Raw genomic sequence first — 18,174 nt, forward strand, 5'->3', positions numbered from 1 at the left:
CCACATGCACTCTTAAAATATTTGATGATATTAAGAATATTTAATTTTTTTTATCATAATTAATTGATTAATGATGCAAGTGTGATATAAAATTAATATAAGTAAATATCAAAATAAATATAAACACTAGTAAGAGATCCTAAGTTTTATTTAATTTTTTTAACTCTTGATCTCTACTCCCTCTAGATAATCGATTTTCACCATCTCAAGATAAATCTTTATCTTGAATGAGTGATAATTTATAAATCTCTTAATTTCAATACCTATAAAGTAAATCCTACCCTTTTTTAATCGTTCCTCTCTTCACAAAGAATGATACTGATCACAAACAAACAGGATGGGTTATACAACCTAAATAAAAATCCACCTCATAAGGTGGGCAAAATAATCTTGCCCGCATGATCTTAATTTGACGGTTCCGATTTCCCCCACAGTGACACGAGCTTTTCACAAGAGATAGGCCACGACCGTGGGCACGAAGTCATCCATTTGACCAAAAAACCCATTCTTTATCATCTCATAAATGAAAGAAATGGCGGAGAACTGTGAGTATTTATGTCATTTTGGATTCTGCAACCTGATTCATAAGCAAATCCGAGGGGGGAGAGTTGAGGGGTATTTGGTCGGACTTCGCAGTCGTGTTGCGGCTAGGGTTTTTGCTCGCCTGCATCTCTCTCTTTCTCCCTCTCGCGCACTCCGAAACCCTATCTTTGCCGCCCCCCATCGAGGGGTACCGCCGCAAATCTAGGGTTCCCATGGAGATCGTCCCGCCGGCGTTGGCGTTCTTTTAGTTCTAGGTTCTCTCGAGACAGTCCGTTCCCGGCGCGTGAGGCTTCTCTTGGCACTGATGGCCACCGTCAACCCCTTCGATCTCCTCGGAGATGACGACAGCGAGGATTTTTCACAGCTCCTCGCATCCCAGCAGCAGAAAATCGCCTCGATGAAGGCCGCTGCGCCTCCCGCCGCCGCCGCTGCTGCCCGAGCGCCGGCGAAGCTTCCCGCCAAGCCTCTTCCTCCCGCACAAGCCGGTCGGTCCCGTCGAGTTGGTTTGATTCTTGAGTGTAGTATGGGAAAACGTATTGTGGTTTTTTGTAGCGATTTCCGTTAGCTCTGTTAGAAAGATTTCTTCTTTCCCCTTGCTTTGGTGCTGTTTGATTGGAGCTTATTTGGTCTTGCAGTGAGGGAGGCAAGGGAAGTGAGGAATAGCACTGGAGCAGTTCGTGGCGGCGCTCTCCGTGGTGGGTTTGCGCGTGGTAGGGGTGGACGAGGGGGTGGGATGAGTCAAAATCGTGATTTTGTAAATGGGAGTGTCGGTGGAGCATCACGGGGTTATGACGTTGCCGATGGTGCTGGAGGAGGTGAAGATGCAGACTCTGCTAGGGAGAGGGAACGAGCACCCCGACAGCCATTCAGTGGAGGTCGTGGTGGTGGCTATGGGGGACGTGGTGGATACGGGAATGGGGAGGCTGGAGGGGACTCTGAACGGCCCCCACGGAGGATCTATGAACGGCGGAGTGGTACAGGCCGTGGGTATGAGACGAAACGCAATGGTGCAGGCCGCGGGAATTGGGGAAGTGCCACTGATGAGACTGTTGCACAGTTAAGAGTTGATTCTTCATTTTTAGTATATATTTAAGGGGAGCCTTTTTATGTCATATTCTAATTGTGAAGCTGTTTATGTGATAGGGAGAAGGAGGAGACTCTTAACACCGATGATAAGACTGTTGCAACTGAGAAGCAGGTGGAGGCGGATGGAGTGCCATCATCTGAAGTGAATAAAGACACCAAGGAGGGTGCAACAAATGAGACAGAAGAGAAGGAAGAGGATAAGGTGAGTGCTTCTGTACAAAAGAATAACTATTTGAGTATACTCTGATTTGGTGGAGAACATGTGTTTTGTTGCTGCCTTACTGATTTTTTTCTTCAAATTTAATCCTACATGAATGCTTGATAACAATTTTTGTCAAATATATTAGTATAATGGATGACATCTTGATGTCTAATTCTACTAATCACAGATTTCCTTGCTTTTAATAATTGTTTGCACTGACATTCTGCACAGGCAAGGGATGTTTAAGCTGGTTGAACCTGTATAAATGTGCCTTCTGTATACATGTCAGCTGTCATTAGATAATCTAGAAAATAGAACACTGTTTTTTATGCATCGGCCTAAAATGATAAATTCTTACATAGTTTTTATATGGTGAATAGAGGATGTTCTTGTTCATTGGATTTAATTTGTACTTTTTGTTTAGTACTGTATGCTATTTATCTGTTCCCGGAAGTGTTTGTCTTCACTAGGGTGGATTTCCATTATTAAGATTAATTTTCACTTTGTGCTCCACATGAAGCTTCTAAAATGCTAGTGTGCAGCACCTTTCTTGAATGGATATAATTGAAGAAGTTTCAGATCTGAGATGTTTGTTGTTTATGCTGAATATGTTAGCTTAATCTGCTTCAATAATTGAACTAATTTTTTCATCACTTGTATTTGAATCTAAACATACTTGCTCATACGTGGAGTACATGCTCATGCACTTGAGATGTACTCTGTAGAGTTCTTCCGAATGTTATTTTTGCACCACAGATTGATGTGTGATGGTTTGAATATCTAGTTACTTTTTTGTCTGCAAATTTAGTTTTCAAGAATGGATCTTTTTATTAATTTGGTGCTATATCTTGCTTGGATAAATCCACATATTTTCTTAAACATTTTTTTAAAACAAAGGATATTAGACGAAACATGGGTATTTTAATTGGCTTTTCTTTTGGGAGATCACCTACTTTTGTTTAGTACGAGTCTAGATGTAGGAGTCTCTTTTTGTGATTCCAAGAGGTAGGTATTATAGATTGACCTTAATCTAATAGCAAAATTTCAATTAATTACATTAGCATTTGATACTTTATGCAAGGTTCGCCGAACCGTACCGTACCGACGTTTCGACGCTGGCTCGGTACGGTACGGTACGGCGTACCGAGCGGTATACCGAGGTGTACCGCTCGGTACACCTGATTTCACCGATTTATCCCTCCGAAAATACCTGAAAATTAAAAAAAAAGTTAGGATAGAGTTTTCAAGTTACAAATAAATATAGTAATAGTATAAGTTTAGCAAAATCAATGTAAATTAGGTAAAAATAGCATCACATATCTTTTTCCGGCTTTGAGGTAGTCTTGTTCGAGGTTCGTATTTCAGCTCGTTATAGATTCAAAAATATCTATAGAAAAATCAGTTGAATTGTTAGACTATTTTGTTACAATATAAACTCTAAAATTCAAATGAATTAAATAATCATATATCTAGATATACCTGATTGTTAATTCTACCACCAAAACGAACGACGGGCCTCCACGGGTGGTGGATCGGGGTCCTCGATCCGATACATATCAATATGATACGTTTGTTGGACCCAATCATGAAATTGATCCCATGACATAGTGTATTGATACACCGTATGCCATTGATGCATCAATGTGGTACTGATCGTAGATTGATCGTCATAAATCATATTTGTCCGAGGCAGCTCTTGAGGCATATATTGGTGTTGTTCTGTATCATGCTGTTGCTCAGAGAAGGATGACCAACTATCACCATACTGTTGTTGCCCATATGATTCTTCATAATACGATGGCTGTGAATACGATGAGTCTCTTTCTGTGTCTATATCATGTATGCTCTGTCGCATTTGTTCATATTCATCCATTGCCTTCCCCTTCCCCTTCTCCTTCCCCTTCCGCGCATAAACTTGACCAGTACCTTGTTGAGTTCTATGATCTGAATCTTGAGTGGTATGTGTAAAATATTGCTCCTCAGTCCATTCACCACCCTCAAGTTGTGCAGACGAGACCAACGACTGCCCGATATCATCGCCATCATCTGTTGAGGCACTGCCGTCCGTGTTGCTGTCATGTCTCTGGATCGAACGAGAAAGAGAATGTGATTGTGAAGGTGTCTCGTCGCCCGACTCGATTCTTTCCAACGATGCAACTGATGCTACTGCCTTCCCCTTTGCCTTTGCACGTTGGGCGGACGAGTGTGACCGTTGGGTATCGGTAGTTCCTCGAGCACTGCTACAGTGTGGTAACGGTCGATTTCGACCGTTACCGAGTGGTATCGGGCGGTAACGGTCGAAATTTCGACCGTTACCGCCCGATACAGGCTTTTTTTGGTGTACCGCTCGGTAGAGGGCGGTCCGCGTACCGGTCGCCTCTCGGACCGGTACGTACCGCCCGTACCGGGCGGTACACATCGGTATGGCGAACCTTGACTTTATGTCATCAATTTTCAGTCCTATAGGAGCAGGATTATTTGCAGATACAAATAAGAGCAGGCTTTCTAACTTACTGAAGGAAATCCTACGGTGGAGTATCTGAAGTGGTTTCGACACCTTGTAGGATAAACCTGCTACTATATAACCTCATCAAGCTTGTAAATGGTTGGTGCACCAGCTCACTGTAGGTAGCTTGTACCTTGCTTTTCACAAGGACATATTTTAGGTCTTCCATGTTCTGTGGAAGCATCTAATGTGAAAGAAAAAATGACATCTTGTAATTATCATTTGAAACAATTACCACCTCCCTCGGCTTTTTCATATTCTTCTGACCTCTTGGTTTGAATTTTGTGAGGCACAATCTATGTTAGAATTTCAGTCAACCTGGTGGTTTTCTTGATATCTTTGTTTTTTTTTCCGCTTCTACCAAATATGATGATATATTTTGTCTCAATTGAGTAGGAGATGACGCTGGAGGAGTATGAGAAACTGAGGGAGGAGAAAAGAAAAGCCTTACTTGCACTGAAGAATGTAGAAAGGAAGGTTGAAATTGATGAGGAATTGCAGTCCATGAAGCAACTCTCGGTGAAGAAAGGAAATGATGATGTTTTTGTTAAGTTGGTAATGCCCCATGGCTTTTTACATATTTCTTTATAAATCATATATGCATCTCTTTTGATACAACATTGATCTCATAGGGTTCGGATAAGGACACAGGAAAAAAGAAAGAAAATGCTGATCGGGATGAAAGGAGCAAAAAGGTATATAGTTACTGCTTATCAGATTGAATATAGTAGCCTTAAGCTTTTATTTATTTTTTAGTCTGATGACACTTCTTCCTTGGTAGTCCATGCTCATCACTGAGTTTCTGAAACCGGCTGAAGGAGAGCGATACTATAGTCCAGGTGGCCGTGGTCGTGGGAGGGGACGAGGCGGCCGTGGACAATACGGAGGTGGTTTTGGTGGTGGGGTTTCAACTTTCCCAACTGCTGCTCCATCAATCGAGGATCCCGGGCAGTTCCCTACTCTTGGTGGGAAGTAAGAGGGATGAACGTCGCTCCCATCAGTACATCTCCACTATTCGTATTCTCAGTCAGTTTCTGATTCATGGGTCGTGAGAATTCAGTACAATAATTGATGCATCCAGTTTTTTTTGTTTTACTTTTCTGATGTTATGTATGCCTGAGCCATGAGTCGTCAAAGTTATTACTGATGATGTCCAGGGCCTTCGTTAATCGCTATGAACTGCCCACCTCGATTTTGTCATTCTTGGATTTCTGAATTAAACTTTCTTAATCTTCTGAAGTTGCTGCGGGTATCTGTTCTTCAAATTGGGTCCATAATGTTTGTTTCACTTCAATTCATCGTTATGCATTCTATCGCTCTGCAGTCGTTGAAATAATGGTTTCACTCAGGCTTCCGATCGAACACCTGGTGAGCATCGGTGGAAAGATAACAGAAGTTCGAGGAGTTTGGTACTAGCAACCATCTCGACATCTATTTGCAATCATCCTTTCTTAGCTAACCCTTACGTGGCCGAACTGGAAAGGTAAGTGCATCAACAATATTCATCTAGTACTTGAGAACCCCATTGATCTTGATGCCACCTGAGATATATCATCAATCAGAAATCAATATATGACACACAAAAACAATGTTGTTTTAGCTATGTTGCCCTTCATGTGAATCCACCACAGCCAAAAATGTTTTTGACTTTTACAGAACAAAAACAAAAAGTAAAAACACTGCTGGCAAAGAAGAAATTGCTATTGATAGTGTATCTTTATACCCCATACAAGCTGTCTATCCGAAAACACACGAAAACATTGAAAAACAACATCTAAAAAACATCACGATCGTGCATCTTGATTGCATCACTCCATGACATTGACACCAATTGTAACATAGTACAATCTTCAAACAGAGAAAGACATGAAAGCCGGAGTGATGCGGAGCAACTTAGGTTCATAGTCTCATTCCGAAAACACCTTCTCGGCCCATACAACCTCCGACAACAATTACGATGGGAGTGTGGAAGAATTCATCACTTCCATGTTAACCGTATTATTATTGTTCACTAAAGCATCAAACGCCTGAGAAGATCTGCTAGCCCATCACACCACATATTCCCTACCACTGAGAAAGATTAAGTGCACTGCTTCATCGATTATAATGCATGCTTCCCCTTCTATATCAGTCATAAAGGTACACTTTTGATTGCAGATCAATATCTGGCCTCCACCATTGGTGTATACCATGTGCATGCTTGAAGTCTGGAGCAGGACTTGAATTTACAGTCAGATTTGCTGATGGAAGGAGGTGCAATGACTCTGACTCCATTCCAAAAGCACTTAAAAACAGATCTTTGACAGAGTTCTGTGTTGCCAACTTCCCAATATTTCCTGCTCCAATTTCCTCCATCTTTTTGCGATGATCAAAATAACCCACATAAGATGAGCAGACGTCGTCAGCCTGGTTTACAAAAAGATACGGAACCCATGATGACAACTTTGTAAATGAGTCTGACTTGTGACTGGGGCCTTTCACGGCCAAAGTGAGTCCAGCAGTTATAAAGCTGCTTGCGATGCGAATTCCCTGCTTAACCTTCTTATCTTTTATCCTCTCAATTGGTGCTGAGAAAAATGGTGGATTGAAGAGAAAAGCCTTGAGATTCATACCCTCCTTAGCCATAATTTTCCCAGCAAGTGTCACCATGGCTGCCCCCAGAGAATGACCGGCGATCCATACATTTTGATGTCCAAAAGCTGAAACTAGGGCACGAACAGCCTGCATTGCTATTTCAAACCGAGATGTCTGATGGAGGCCATTTCTGAGAAGATGTAAGTCCAGTTTAACATCCCGAGAAACAGATTCTTTCTTTGTGATGGTACCTCGAAAGACTATCACAAATCTTGGAGCTTTATTAACTGTAGAATTTTGGAAGCTTACAGGAGGTCTATATTCATAAATGGCACCAAAGATGGAGAAATCAGAATCATCAATTAGTTTACGGATTACTTCAAAATGGAAGCTTTCCCACCAAGGAGGCGCACAAGCTTCTGAACCTTGACAGTTTTGTTGTCTATCGCGTTCTAGAACATATGCACCTTGAACCAGACTGGCTGCAACTGATCTTTGGTAATGTAGGCAGTTCCTGCTCAAAACAATCTTATAATCAATTTAAAATCCTAACAAGTTGAACAGCTAAGAAAGTTGTTAAGATTGTTGAGAAATTGACAAGAATGTATAGCTGACTCATCATTACTAGCAATTCTGGTTTCATGCAGGCAAGCTGCTGCTTCCAATCCAAACTAATGCGGGGTTCTTGGACTTATTTTGGTTAACTTCATTAACTAGGAATTGCTATTTGATCTTCTATTATATAAATTCTCAAAGAACTGCTTATTTGTTGAGACAATACCATATGAAGAGCTAATGTGAGGATGAGGAACTACCAGATTTGCTCAAATGCATACACCATGCCACGGAGTAGAAGGTTCCATGCTACAATTCATAAATTTGTACTGGATTTGTGGGGAAGCTCAAATAAATAGGGGATCTTTTCTTGTTAAGGCAACCTACAAACAAAGAAAGACTCCTGAATCATCCCACTAATAATCAATACTTCATTCTTCCTTTACTTTTTAACTTCCGTTTTATAAAAATATGTGGACAAAATGAAAAAAGTGAGTTCTTTTATAATGCAGAATGGTCAAGAACTACATATATATGATGCAGAAGAATTTTGATTTTAATTTAACCAGGTTGTTATAAGTACTTGTTCTTACGTAAGCAATGGAATCTATGAATGCAACAACTTTCATTGCAAACTGAAAAGGCTCAGACTAAGTTTAGGACCCGTGTAAGTACCAACTGTTTCTTGAGAAATGGTGAAAAAAAATTTAAATAGTCGAAGCCATTAAACACTCATAACTTTGGTAGCAAAATATATATCTTACCTCCCTTATTGTATGTGGCAATAAAATTTAACCAAGCCAATTTAGCATTGATAAGGGTCACAAGGTTGATTACACATGCGTGACAAATGTTTTAAACATTTGTCACGCATGTGTAATCAACCTTGTGACCCTTATCAATGCTAAATTGGCTTGGTTAAATTTTTTTGCAACATACAATAAGGGAGGTAAGATATATATTTTGCTACCAAAGTTATGAGTGTTTAATGGCTTTGACTATTAAACACCGATAGGTTGATTGTTGATCACTGAGGCTCAGCTACAAAATTTAGTGATGAGATATGTTCAGTTGTTTCCAATGAGCAGGGTGCTGTCTATCTACTGTATTACAAACCTTTATTTAAAAGGTAATCAGCCAGTGAAAGATGGGAAAAATACAATGCATTTTCACTAATTTTCATTTCTTTCCATTTACAAGTGGTGATCCTATCCTATATTACTGTGGAAGAAGCTATTTCTTCATCCACCTTTACTTTTCAGAATGGTGGATTTACCATTCCCACAGGTTTCAACATGGTTTATCCTTATTCTGTGGCTATCATTCTAATGTAATATTTTTGCCAAACTGTATCATTTCGAGATGTGTTTCAGAGTGTCTTGGGATGTTGATGGTGATACATGTCGACTTTCCAGTTTAGCAAAAGTTTCTCCACTGTTGTAACCTACATGTAATCGACAAGAAGGATATAAATACATTATCAGTGGTCGATCCAGGAGTGAAGGTTACCTGGAACATGATTTTAATTTGAACTCAATAAAAATAAACAAATTGCCTATTTGGTCTGTTTTATTTCCACCCAGTCTTACGCTCCTTTTTATCATCCAAGGTTGCATGACCAAGTTTCTCTTGGACAAATTCAGGAACTTAGGACATATTCAGGAGTGTTTGAGGCATATTTACCTAGAGCAGGTACTAATGAATAAAATTTCATCAAAAATACATTGAATAAAATTTCAAATCCTCGATCTTTAGTAAGTGGGTCCGAGACACTACATTGGATGTAAAAATATTTTTCAAACTCTCAACCTTTGATAAATGCTTCCAGATATATTCATCCTTCAGCATATAAACTGTGGTTCAAGTATGATTAAATCATTTTTAACCATGGAATGGTCACAGATGGTTGTCCTCATCTTTTATTTCAGTTTAGACCATTCTTGAAGCAATCCAGGAGACATGCAACAATTGACGGTCTACCAGGCTCTAGGAAACAAACTACCATGACAAATTGTCCATGTTACACTGGTATATAAATTTATATAAGAAAGCATCATAAAGTGATAAGGATTCGATGATCAGAAAGTTGAATAGAGCAGTAATTTCCTACAGTTGTGTAGAATGCCATTGTCAAGGAAAGGTTTGCAAAATGTAGAAAAACCGATTGAATTTACCAATTTACTGAGGTCAGATGTATAGGTCCTGAGACCTCAAACACATCCCTTTGTGATGTCATTTTCTTGTCTTAGGTAGTCTTCAATGATTCACTCAAGTAACTCCTGAAAGATGAAAGAAAAAGATAAGAATCATGATAATAACGTATATAAGCACCCCAAATGCCAACCACAACTACAAGCACTTACTTTGGACACAACTTTATTTTCCAGTATAGATCTAGATAAGCATGTTGATTAAGGACTCAGTATCAAGTTAGCTTCTAAGATTCAACACTAGTGATGCTACATTGGAATAACCTGCATAACAAAAAATACACAACTAACAGATCAGCTACCTTTTCATTTACTCAAGCCAGAATGTGCTTCTTGCTAATGCAGTTGTACAACATAAATTTACATATATGTCCAAATGTAAAGCATGAAAAATGGCTGTTAATACTTGCCGTCTTTTCAAGAATGAACTAATTATTAGCACTCATTCAAACACAAAGCTAAGCTGGAGTGTGAAAGATCTCGTATATTTAGTAGGAAGGAGATGAAACAAATTTCGAGCTTCATGTATCTACAATGATGCTAAAGATACAGAATGTTTTACTCCCTTTAGCATAGTTAACATATCTTTTTTCTGGAAAAAGTGATTTTGCCCATGAAAACTAAGGACTAGATTTTTCAGAGCCCTAATATCCACGATTCTCCATTGATCGTGACACGAAAGGCAGCTTCTTTATGACTCGAAAAAAACCCTAAGATATAGCGGATGCGCATCTATGCTCCAGAGCGAGATTTTGCCGACATCGAATCAGACCCCACAAAAGAAGCAGGGTTTTTCTTAAGAATTACAATCAGCGAGAAGGGAAGTTCTCTAACGAACAAGCTTTCCACCGCCGAAGACCCGATCCATCGTCGCCATCATGTCCCTACGTAGAATCAAGTATCGGAATAAAAACGAAAGCGCATTGCAGAGGTCCAAAGGCATACCGAAGAGTGTAAAGTCATCCAACCGCTGCTTCGCCAGAGACCGCAGGCCTTCAAGATCCCAGCTCCACAGTCTTGGGCCGGCAATCCAAATGATCTAGCCACTACTCCGCCTCTACACTTCCTACACCATCAAAGGCACCACCGAAGAGAGCGCAGATTCAACCATTAGAGAAACACAAGAACGCGTAGAGACCCTCGACAAACGCGACAAGAAACAAAATTTTCATGCGAAGAAGAACTAGTCCACGATTAAGTATCCTCAAAGCAACCAATCGACTCAAGGGTTGACAAATTTCCTTAATGTAGTCCCAATATTAAAAGGGGCAAGTTGTAGAGCCATCAAGGAAACGACATCGATCGGCTTTTGTTCGACCTTTTCTTCTCCTTGACTTCCTCCAAGGAGGATCAGAAGAGGAATTTGGTATAACAAAAAGAGGCGGAGGAGGAGGGCTAGGCAAGATTGAGATCTTTGGTTTGCTGTACTCCCCCGGAATGATCGAGAGAGAGAGAGAGAGAGAGAGAGAGAGTGAGAGGTACGATTCAAGTGTTTCGGGGCGGGTTTGGGTAGAGTTGTAAGAAAGCTACGATTCACGCGAAGTCGACTGTGATTGGCTTCCATATTGCTTCGAGATTCGTGCAGATCCGCGCTCATCGGCCGATCGACGGAGAGATCTTCGTCCCTTCGGTGCCGCTCGGGAAAGCTGTTTATTGGCAATCTGGATCGTCTGTCAACGCGTTAGACGGACCACGCTTCTTCATTCTTCTCCAATCAACGCCTGTGCAACGGTGGGTCCCATCAGCATTGTTGCCGCACGGGAGAGGCATAATTGCGTGCAGATAGGCAAAAAGAACAAGGCATTACCTTCCTTTCGCTTCTTAAATCGTGCCATGCGTCGTTCCTCGACGAGCGTCGCATCCCCCGTCCTCCTCATACCGCAACCGTGAACGCTGACTGGTACCAAGCACGAAATCCCCACCCCGCCAGAGGTCTCCACGTCACGACTCGTACGAATACGACCGTTGGTGAGTCAATTTTTTTGCTTAATTAATAATTAATATCGACAATCCAATTTTGGGATAAAAAAAAATAAAACCACCTTCAATTGATTGGACAGCTCGACCGTCACACATTATTTTCTTTAATTCTGTTCATAAGTATTATATTAATTTTCACATGAATTCATCCTCTTATTATTCACCTTTTCATACAATAAAGATCTTATGCTTTTCATAAAATTAAGAGAATCAAAATCAAAAATTAAATATAAAATATTTAGAATGTAATCCGAGGGGATATATGACGTGGAAGACTACACACGCTCCATATGTAGCGGATAGCACTGAACACGAGAAGGGTCGCAAAAGCTACGACTTGCGTATCACATGGGCACTTAACGGGTCTAATGGTTCCTTATCGGACCCATGTCGCTATAGTGACGGGTTTGACGGGTTCTTCTTCGGCCGTGGATCCGACGGCCACATTTCGCCTTAAGTGGCATCGCGATCAATCCATCAATAGCTTTCGGGGGCAAACGGGACGAAGCTTCTGTGTCCGTAACAGTAACGATGGGATAAAGTGTGGAAGACGACGAAGTCCTCGTCCATGGCTTCTTCCTCTTCCTCTCTCCCGTCTCCGCCCTACACCCATCCCTGAGGATAGTGACGATGATGATGATGGTGCCTTCCGGTCGGGCCGAGATGACGCAGGAGGCGGTGGCCGAGAAGGCCGTGGCGGCGATCGGCTGCGGCTACGACCTGTGTTCCGACCTCTGGCTCTCCCACGTGAAGCCCGATTCCGAAGGCCGCCGCTTGATCGAGCTCGACCAAAGCCTCGCTCACGACCTCGTTCTGCCGGGAGGAGTCGTGGTTCCCAACGTCCCCAAGTCCATCGAGTGCGACAGAGGGTCGAGGACGAGGTTCCGGAGCGATGTCGTCTCGTTTCACCAGGTCTTTGATCCGATCGATGGCCCCCTTTTGGTTCACGTGCATCTATGACCTGTCTCCACCATCAAAATTTGTTCTTTCCCTACCAGCGATGCTTGTTCCTATGCCTTAATTTATAGCCAGAAATGTTTCTATAATCTTTCTCTCAACATTGATCTTTGGGTTGTGATCAGATGGCGGAGCTGTTCAATCAGTGTCTTTCGCTGTCGGGGAAAATACCTTCTGGTACGTTCAACGCCATGTTTGATTTCAGGGGACGCTGGCAGAAGGACGCATCAGCTACCAAGAGCCTCGCCTTCGATGCTTGGTACGTAACTCTCTACGGTGTCGAGCTTGTGAGCTCTCGAGTAGTGTTGCTTGACAAAGTTAAGCAAGAAGTTCCATCCTCATGGGATCCTGCTGCATTGGCCGAGTAAGTCCTCTTCAGATAATCCAAATAAATCTCAGTGAGAAGCTCCCCTTTTTGAACTCTAATCAAAACTCCTGTAAATTGCTAGTTTCGATCTTCATCTCCAATTCTTGATTTTCCAAAGAGCCCAGCTAGTTTGACCAACAGCCTTCACGGGACTGCTAGAATTTTCATTTCCTATGCAGGGAAAATTTTGCCTGCACATTCATTAATCATGACATACCACCTCATGGGGACGTTTGAGGCTTCATTTCTAGTGATACCAATTACAGGGGTTCTGCATTATAAATCAAATCCATATGAAAACAAATGCTTTATAATTTAAAAGCCACTACATAAAAAAGTGAACAGCATTAACAGGGCCTTCTCTTTTTTCTTAACATATAGTATAGGTGGTGAAAATTTCATTTTGGAATGCTTAACAATCAGGCCTAAATTCTTCAAACAAAACATCAGGCCAACGTGATATATGCAGCATCTGTGTTCATATTATCATATATAGGCATGTTGTATAAGCATGCTTTTGTTTCATAGGAGGATTGGTTTTGAGAAACTTCCAAGAAGTTCTTTCATGTGCACATGTAAATTGGGATTTGTTTTAGAACAACGTTTTTAGGAACATGAACTTTCTGAATATTGATGTCAGCAATTCCTGATCCTTTAGCAATAACAAAAAAACAACATAATGCCTGGACTTGCAAATATTCTGGATAATTGGTCCAATTGACAACTTTAACTCTTTCATTTTTCTGCTATTTCCGATTATTTTTCTTCCTTATGTTGCATTTTAAGCTCAAATAGGATCTGTCTACCTTGCTACAAATCCATCTTAATCAATCCATGGATATTAATCCTTTCCTGGTGATTTGGATGATTGTTCCTTAGATCCTACCCTTCACAACATTCTTCTCATTGGGGATTGACCACAAAGAACCAGCTTTATTATCTGTCTTGCAATCCTCTCATTATTTCTTTTAGTTGTACCAAAGGAAATGCAACATTTCTTTTTTTTATGTTAATGTTCTCCTCACTGAGTAGAATAATCGTTTAGATATTGGAAATGCCAGTCTTAGCTTGAATTCTTTTCTTTTACTTTTGACATTATTGCTTGAACCTTTTTTACTCAAATATCCAGATTTATCGAAAAATATGGCACTCACATCATTGTTGGATTGAAGATGGGTGGTAAAGATGTAGTCTGCGTTAAACAGCAGCAGGACTCACTTCTTCAGGAAACTGACGTGCAGAATCTTCTAAAGAAGCTAGCTGATGAGAGATTCTCTGAAACTACAAATGGAGACTTAATCCTGGGAGAAGGCAAATCATCAGACAAGCCGAAGGTAACTATGAGAACACGAATCTTATGCAAAAGCAAAAAGATTATCAAAACCACAATCCTTTGATGGAGAACCATCGAAGGCTTTACCCTTTCTCGACTGTTTGTCCATTTCATTATTTTAGTGACTCATGGCATTGCGCTGAAATCACTTCTTGAACTTGTTAAGAGCCTAACTTCGAGGGAGTACTAGAAAATATTAAAACATTTTATGGAGAATAGATGGCAAAACCCAGTGAGACATGTTAGCAATTAGTGGCATAGTTAACTTTGCGATATACACCTCACAGCCTGCTACAAGCATACAATTTTGTAAATATATGGTCTGTGCCAATGGAACTTAATTATTTGATTGTATCGTATTGAGCTAATAACATGGAATCATTATAGTTATATTTTTATGTTCTATGCATTTTAGGACAAGAAGATTGACAAACAGGAAAACAATGCAGCATTTTTTACATCTGTTCAGTCATCTATTATATCACACTCAAAAAAGGATGTAAGTTTCTTATTTAATTGGAAAAGTGTTTCTTTATATGAAATTTTACTTACAATACTTTAACCTCCATGTTCTCTTTACTGCAGGATATAGTAAGCATTGTTGTCAGAAGAGGAGGAATCAACAATAATCAAAGCCATAACAAATGGCTTGCAACTATTCCACAGTCACCAGATTTGGTAACAATGTCTTTTGTACCTATAACTTCTCTGTTAAATGGTATTACAGGAAGTGGGTTCCTAAGTCATGCAGTGAACCTTTACCTCCGATGTAAGTATGCAGATATCTTTCCTACCACTATTCTTTTAAGAGAGAGAGAGAGAGAGAGAGAGAGAGAGAGAGAGAGCATGACACTATGTCAATTAATATTGAGCCCTCTATATGATCTGTAGTTACCCCATATGCATAAAGTCATGCCATATGCAAGTATTATAAGATTGCGGAGTGATACCAAACACATGTTAAGATTCAACTAATTATAAAACCTCTTGCTTTGTTTTTGATCTAGAGGATAGCGTATTCTTAATGGTTGCCTCATAAGTAATAATCTATTATCTTGAAGGTGTCAGCTAGCTTGGCTGATAAAAACTTTGACAAGTTATCGCAGGATTTGAATCCTGCCTTCATCACTTTACCCTTTGAACTAAAAAAAAAGAAAAAAACACCTATTACCTTATGTATTTTCAAATAAGAGTCTCTCGTGTGTCTGGTTGTCTTTGCATATATTTTGCTGTTCCTTCTTCATGAAGATCCTCCTTTTCTGATACATTTTGTCTGAAAGCAAATCTTGCACTACTAATATGCATTTTTTGTTTGATATGTGGGTAGCTTTGAAATGTCTGCCATTTTCTCTATCTTGCATAGTGAAGCTTCTGATTCTGTTCTCATTAATGACTCAGACAAGCCACCAATTGAAGAACTCGGACATTTTTTGGAGTTCCAAATACCTCGTCATTGGGCTCCAGCATTTGGTGAGCTCCCTCTTGGTCCACGAGTAAAAAAGCAGAGTTTACAATCACTCCAGTTCACGCTTTTGGGTCCAAGGCTTTATGTTAACAACATCCAGGTAACCATCAGTGCCTTCCAATACTTTTTTGTTAGTTTCTGAATTTTTCTGGGTGATTCTAGCAAACCAGCCTAGTCAAAGCCATTTTACGAGATGCAGTATTGCTTCGAGTAGGTTTACTACTGTACTGTCAGTAGTCAGGGAACTGAAATAGCAACTTTCTTTTATCTGAATCATTCTAGAGTAGTAGTGTAAAATGCTGATCTCAATTTTTTTGTCAAAAAAAAAAAAGGTTTGCCATTGAGATGATATCGAATATGTTTTCGAGTTCTTTGCCGATAATTTTGGGGTTATTTGACAACATATACTCTTGCCATAATATGGTCATTTGGGCAGCACAAGTGGCTGAAAATGCATGTTTGGTCATTGCTGGTTTGTCGATGGATACGTTTAGGTTGCCCGTAACTTGAAAGGTAACCCCAAACTTAAAGACTTTCCGTCTTGAACAATAGGTCTGAGTTGTTTTAGGTTATTGTTTTGATATGTTGACATCAACCACCCAACAACCATGAACTTTTATTAAATATTAATGTTGATTCTCTTGCCATGAAATATTTTGAAATCTTTCTTCGGCATTAAATAGTGAGTGACCATGAACCTTCTGTCATGCTTCAGTAAGTAGTATTGGAAAAATAATCTTCGGTTCCGCCGATGGATCATTTGATGATGAAGTCTCTCTTCTCCTTGATAAATAGTGATCATGAACCTTGTGTTATTCTTCAGTAAGTAGAATTAGAAAAATAATCCCCCTTTCAGCCGACGGATTATATGATGATGACATTGAACACGTCAAGGAGGTGGCTGATCAGCAAGTTTATTTTGAAACTTTGCGCATCAATTTTGTCCATTGTCCTTATGGTTTTCATATATCCCCATGTTTTTCTATAATTTTCTACTTATTCTTCATTTTTTTTTTTCTCGGTGTCGTCGTGGTATCTTCGATATTTCTATCTAACATATCTAATGATACAGGTTGATTCAGGGAACCGTCCGGTGACAGGGATTCGGCTGTACTTGGAAGGCAAGCGGAACGATCGCTTAGCGGTTCACCTCCAACACCTCTCTTCGCTCCCTAACATGTACCAGCTCTCCGATGCAACTACTTATGCCGATGATGACACCGTGTTCAACGACCGACAGTATTATGAGCCCATCAAGTGGTCACTGCTCTCTCACGTCTGCACGGCTCCTATACAATACAATGGAGCCTGCATCGATGACTCTGCCTCCATAGTGACCAAGGCCTGGCTGCAAGTGAAGGAGATGGGCATGAGGAAGGTGCTGTTTCTTAGGCTCGGTTTCTCCAATGTCACTTCGATGACAATCCGAAGGTCTGAGTGGGACGGACCGGCTATGGTGTCACGGAAATCAGGCATCATCTCGACATTGATCACCTCGCGCTTCAGCACAGGTCTCATACCCGAACCGAAGCCGATGGTGGAGGTGAACTCCGCAATCTACCCAAAGGGCCCGCCGGTGCCGATCAGGATGCCAAAGATGTCGAGAATTGTCGATACAACAGAGACTTCGAGGGGCCCAGATGATCTACCAGGATACTGGGTGGTCACCGGGGCTAAGTTGTGCGTCGAAGGCGGCAAGATCTTTCTTAGAGTCAAGTATTCATTGCTAGTGGAAATGCCCGAGGATGACTTCCTGATGTGAAAACAGCAAATATTTTCTTTCTGGTGTCGGCGTTAAGAGAGAGAAAGTAATTTGTTGTAGATTCCTTCAATAGTTAGGTCGTTGTTGTAGACACTTTTGTGAACAGTATAACAAGAAATAATGTTTTGTATTATAAGATAATTATAATTTTAATAACATCCTGATGGTAATCTCCTTAATTATAGCACTAAACATTACCCCATCACTAACCCTCAATATAATTGTGGGCATAAACATTATAAAATATCACACTAACCCTCAATATCACTAAAGACACAAGTTAATCATGTTATCATCCAATCCTTCAATTAAAGAAAAAAAACTTGTAATCTTTTGGTAAATATATGACCTTAGAATATGATTCCACTAGAAAAAGAACTCTCAACTGACCCCTAATAATATATGCTCCATGCATGACGACTTCTATGCAGTCCATCTTGATTACCCCATTGTTGTCAAAACATGGCTTTTCGTCGTCAAAATATGTAAAGCCACCTCGAATTGGCAAAAAAACAACTATTGCTTCCTTTTATCAATAATATCCATTATATAAATCGATGTCTTTCCAAGAAATCTTCTACTTCTAAACCCATCCAGTCAAGAACTGAACAAAGAGTCCATCCTTGATTACCCC

The 18,174-nt window shown here is 40.4% G+C and overlaps 3 protein-coding genes across 8 annotated transcripts; 2 read left to right on the plus strand and 1 right to left on the minus strand.

The window, feature by feature from the left end:
- The first annotated feature begins 599 nt into the window (after positions 1 to 599).
- LOC103992786 (RGG repeats nuclear RNA binding protein A) lies at positions 600 to 5,576 on the plus strand. The gene is made up of 6 exons (XM_009412630.3): positions 600 to 1,028; positions 1,179 to 1,599; positions 1,687 to 1,831; positions 4,734 to 4,892; positions 4,970 to 5,032; positions 5,119 to 5,576. The coding sequence occupies exons 1-6, from the start codon at positions 848 to 850 to the stop codon at positions 5,311 to 5,313; spliced, it is 1,164 nt and encodes a 387-aa protein (XP_009410905.2). The 5' UTR covers positions 600 to 847; the 3' UTR covers positions 5,314 to 5,576.
- A 444-nt stretch (positions 5,577 to 6,020) lies between these two features.
- Positions 6,021 to 11,191, minus strand: LOC135585465 (GDSL esterase/lipase At4g10955-like). Of its 5 annotated transcripts, none has more exons than XM_065193375.1 (5): positions 10,995 to 11,191; positions 10,622 to 10,742; positions 9,830 to 9,940; positions 9,641 to 9,745; positions 6,021 to 7,425 (listed from the first exon to the last, which is right to left on the minus strand). In XM_065193375.1, the coding sequence occupies exons 4-5, from the start codon at positions 9,700 to 9,702 to the stop codon at positions 6,465 to 6,467; spliced, it is 1,023 nt and encodes a 340-aa protein (XP_065049447.1). In that variant the 5' UTR covers positions 9,703 to 9,745; positions 9,830 to 9,940; positions 10,622 to 10,742; positions 10,995 to 11,191; the 3' UTR covers positions 6,021 to 6,464. The 5 variants fall into 5 exon arrangements, with proteins under 5 accessions (XP_065049447.1, XP_065049450.1, XP_065049449.1 ...); XM_065193378.1 differs by adding an exon at positions 7,727 to 7,849 and having other exon boundaries at positions 10,622 to 11,191; XM_065193377.1 differs by lacking the exon at positions 9,830 to 9,940.
- Positions 11,192 to 12,130: 939 nt separating this feature from the next.
- On the plus strand, positions 12,131 to 17,719 carry LOC135679523 (MACPF domain-containing protein NSL1-like). Of its 2 annotated transcripts, XM_065193380.1 has the most exons (7): positions 12,131 to 12,568; positions 12,739 to 12,977; positions 14,110 to 14,314; positions 14,729 to 14,812; positions 14,899 to 15,082; positions 15,712 to 15,878; positions 16,851 to 17,719. In XM_065193380.1, the coding sequence occupies exons 1-7, from the start codon at positions 12,287 to 12,289 to the stop codon at positions 17,538 to 17,540; spliced, it is 1,851 nt and encodes a 616-aa protein (XP_065049452.1). In that variant the 5' UTR covers positions 12,131 to 12,286; the 3' UTR covers positions 17,541 to 17,719. The 2 variants fall into 2 exon arrangements, with proteins under 2 accessions (XP_065049452.1, XP_065049453.1); XM_065193381.1 differs by lacking the exon at positions 14,729 to 14,812.
- Positions 17,720 to 18,174: the final 455 nt, after the last annotated feature.

The sequence above is a fragment of the Musa acuminata genome, chromosome BXJ1-7 (assembly GCF_036884655.1).
Source record: "Musa acuminata AAA Group cultivar baxijiao chromosome BXJ1-7, Cavendish_Baxijiao_AAA, whole genome shotgun sequence".
NCBI classification, from domain to species: domain Eukaryota; kingdom Viridiplantae; phylum Streptophyta; class Magnoliopsida; order Zingiberales; family Musaceae; genus Musa; species Musa acuminata.

Bases quoted from the DNA above. Each gene is read 5' to 3' on its own strand.
- LOC135585465 (XM_065193377.1), bottom strand. From the start codon at position 9,702: ATGACATCACAAAGGGATGTGTTTGAGGTCTCAGGACCTATACATCTG. The intron at 7,426-9,640 runs GTAAATTCAATC...TGTTTTGAGCAG, and splicing joins CATCTGACCTCAGTAAATTG to GAACTGCCTACATTACCAAA.
- LOC135679523 (XM_065193380.1), top strand. From the start codon at position 12,287: ATGATGATGATGGTGCCTTCCGGTCGGGCCGAGATGACGCAGGAGGCG. The intron at 12,569-12,738 runs GTCTTTGATCCG...GGTTGTGATCAG, and splicing joins ATGTCGTCTCGTTTCACCAG to ATGGCGGAGCTGTTCAATCA. The intron at 14,813-14,898 runs GTAAGTTTCTTA...TCTTTACTGCAG, and splicing joins TATCACACTCAAAAAAGGAT to GATATAGTAAGCATTGTTGT.
- LOC103992786 (XM_009412630.3), top strand. From the start codon at position 848: ATGGCCACCGTCAACCCCTTCGATCTCCTCGGAGATGACGACAGCGAG. The intron at 4,893-4,969 runs GTAATGCCCCAT...TTGATCTCATAG, and splicing joins ATGATGTTTTTGTTAAGTTG to GGTTCGGATAAGGACACAGG. The intron at 5,033-5,118 runs GTATATAGTTAC...CTTCCTTGGTAG, and splicing joins GGGATGAAAGGAGCAAAAAG to TCCATGCTCATCACTGAGTT.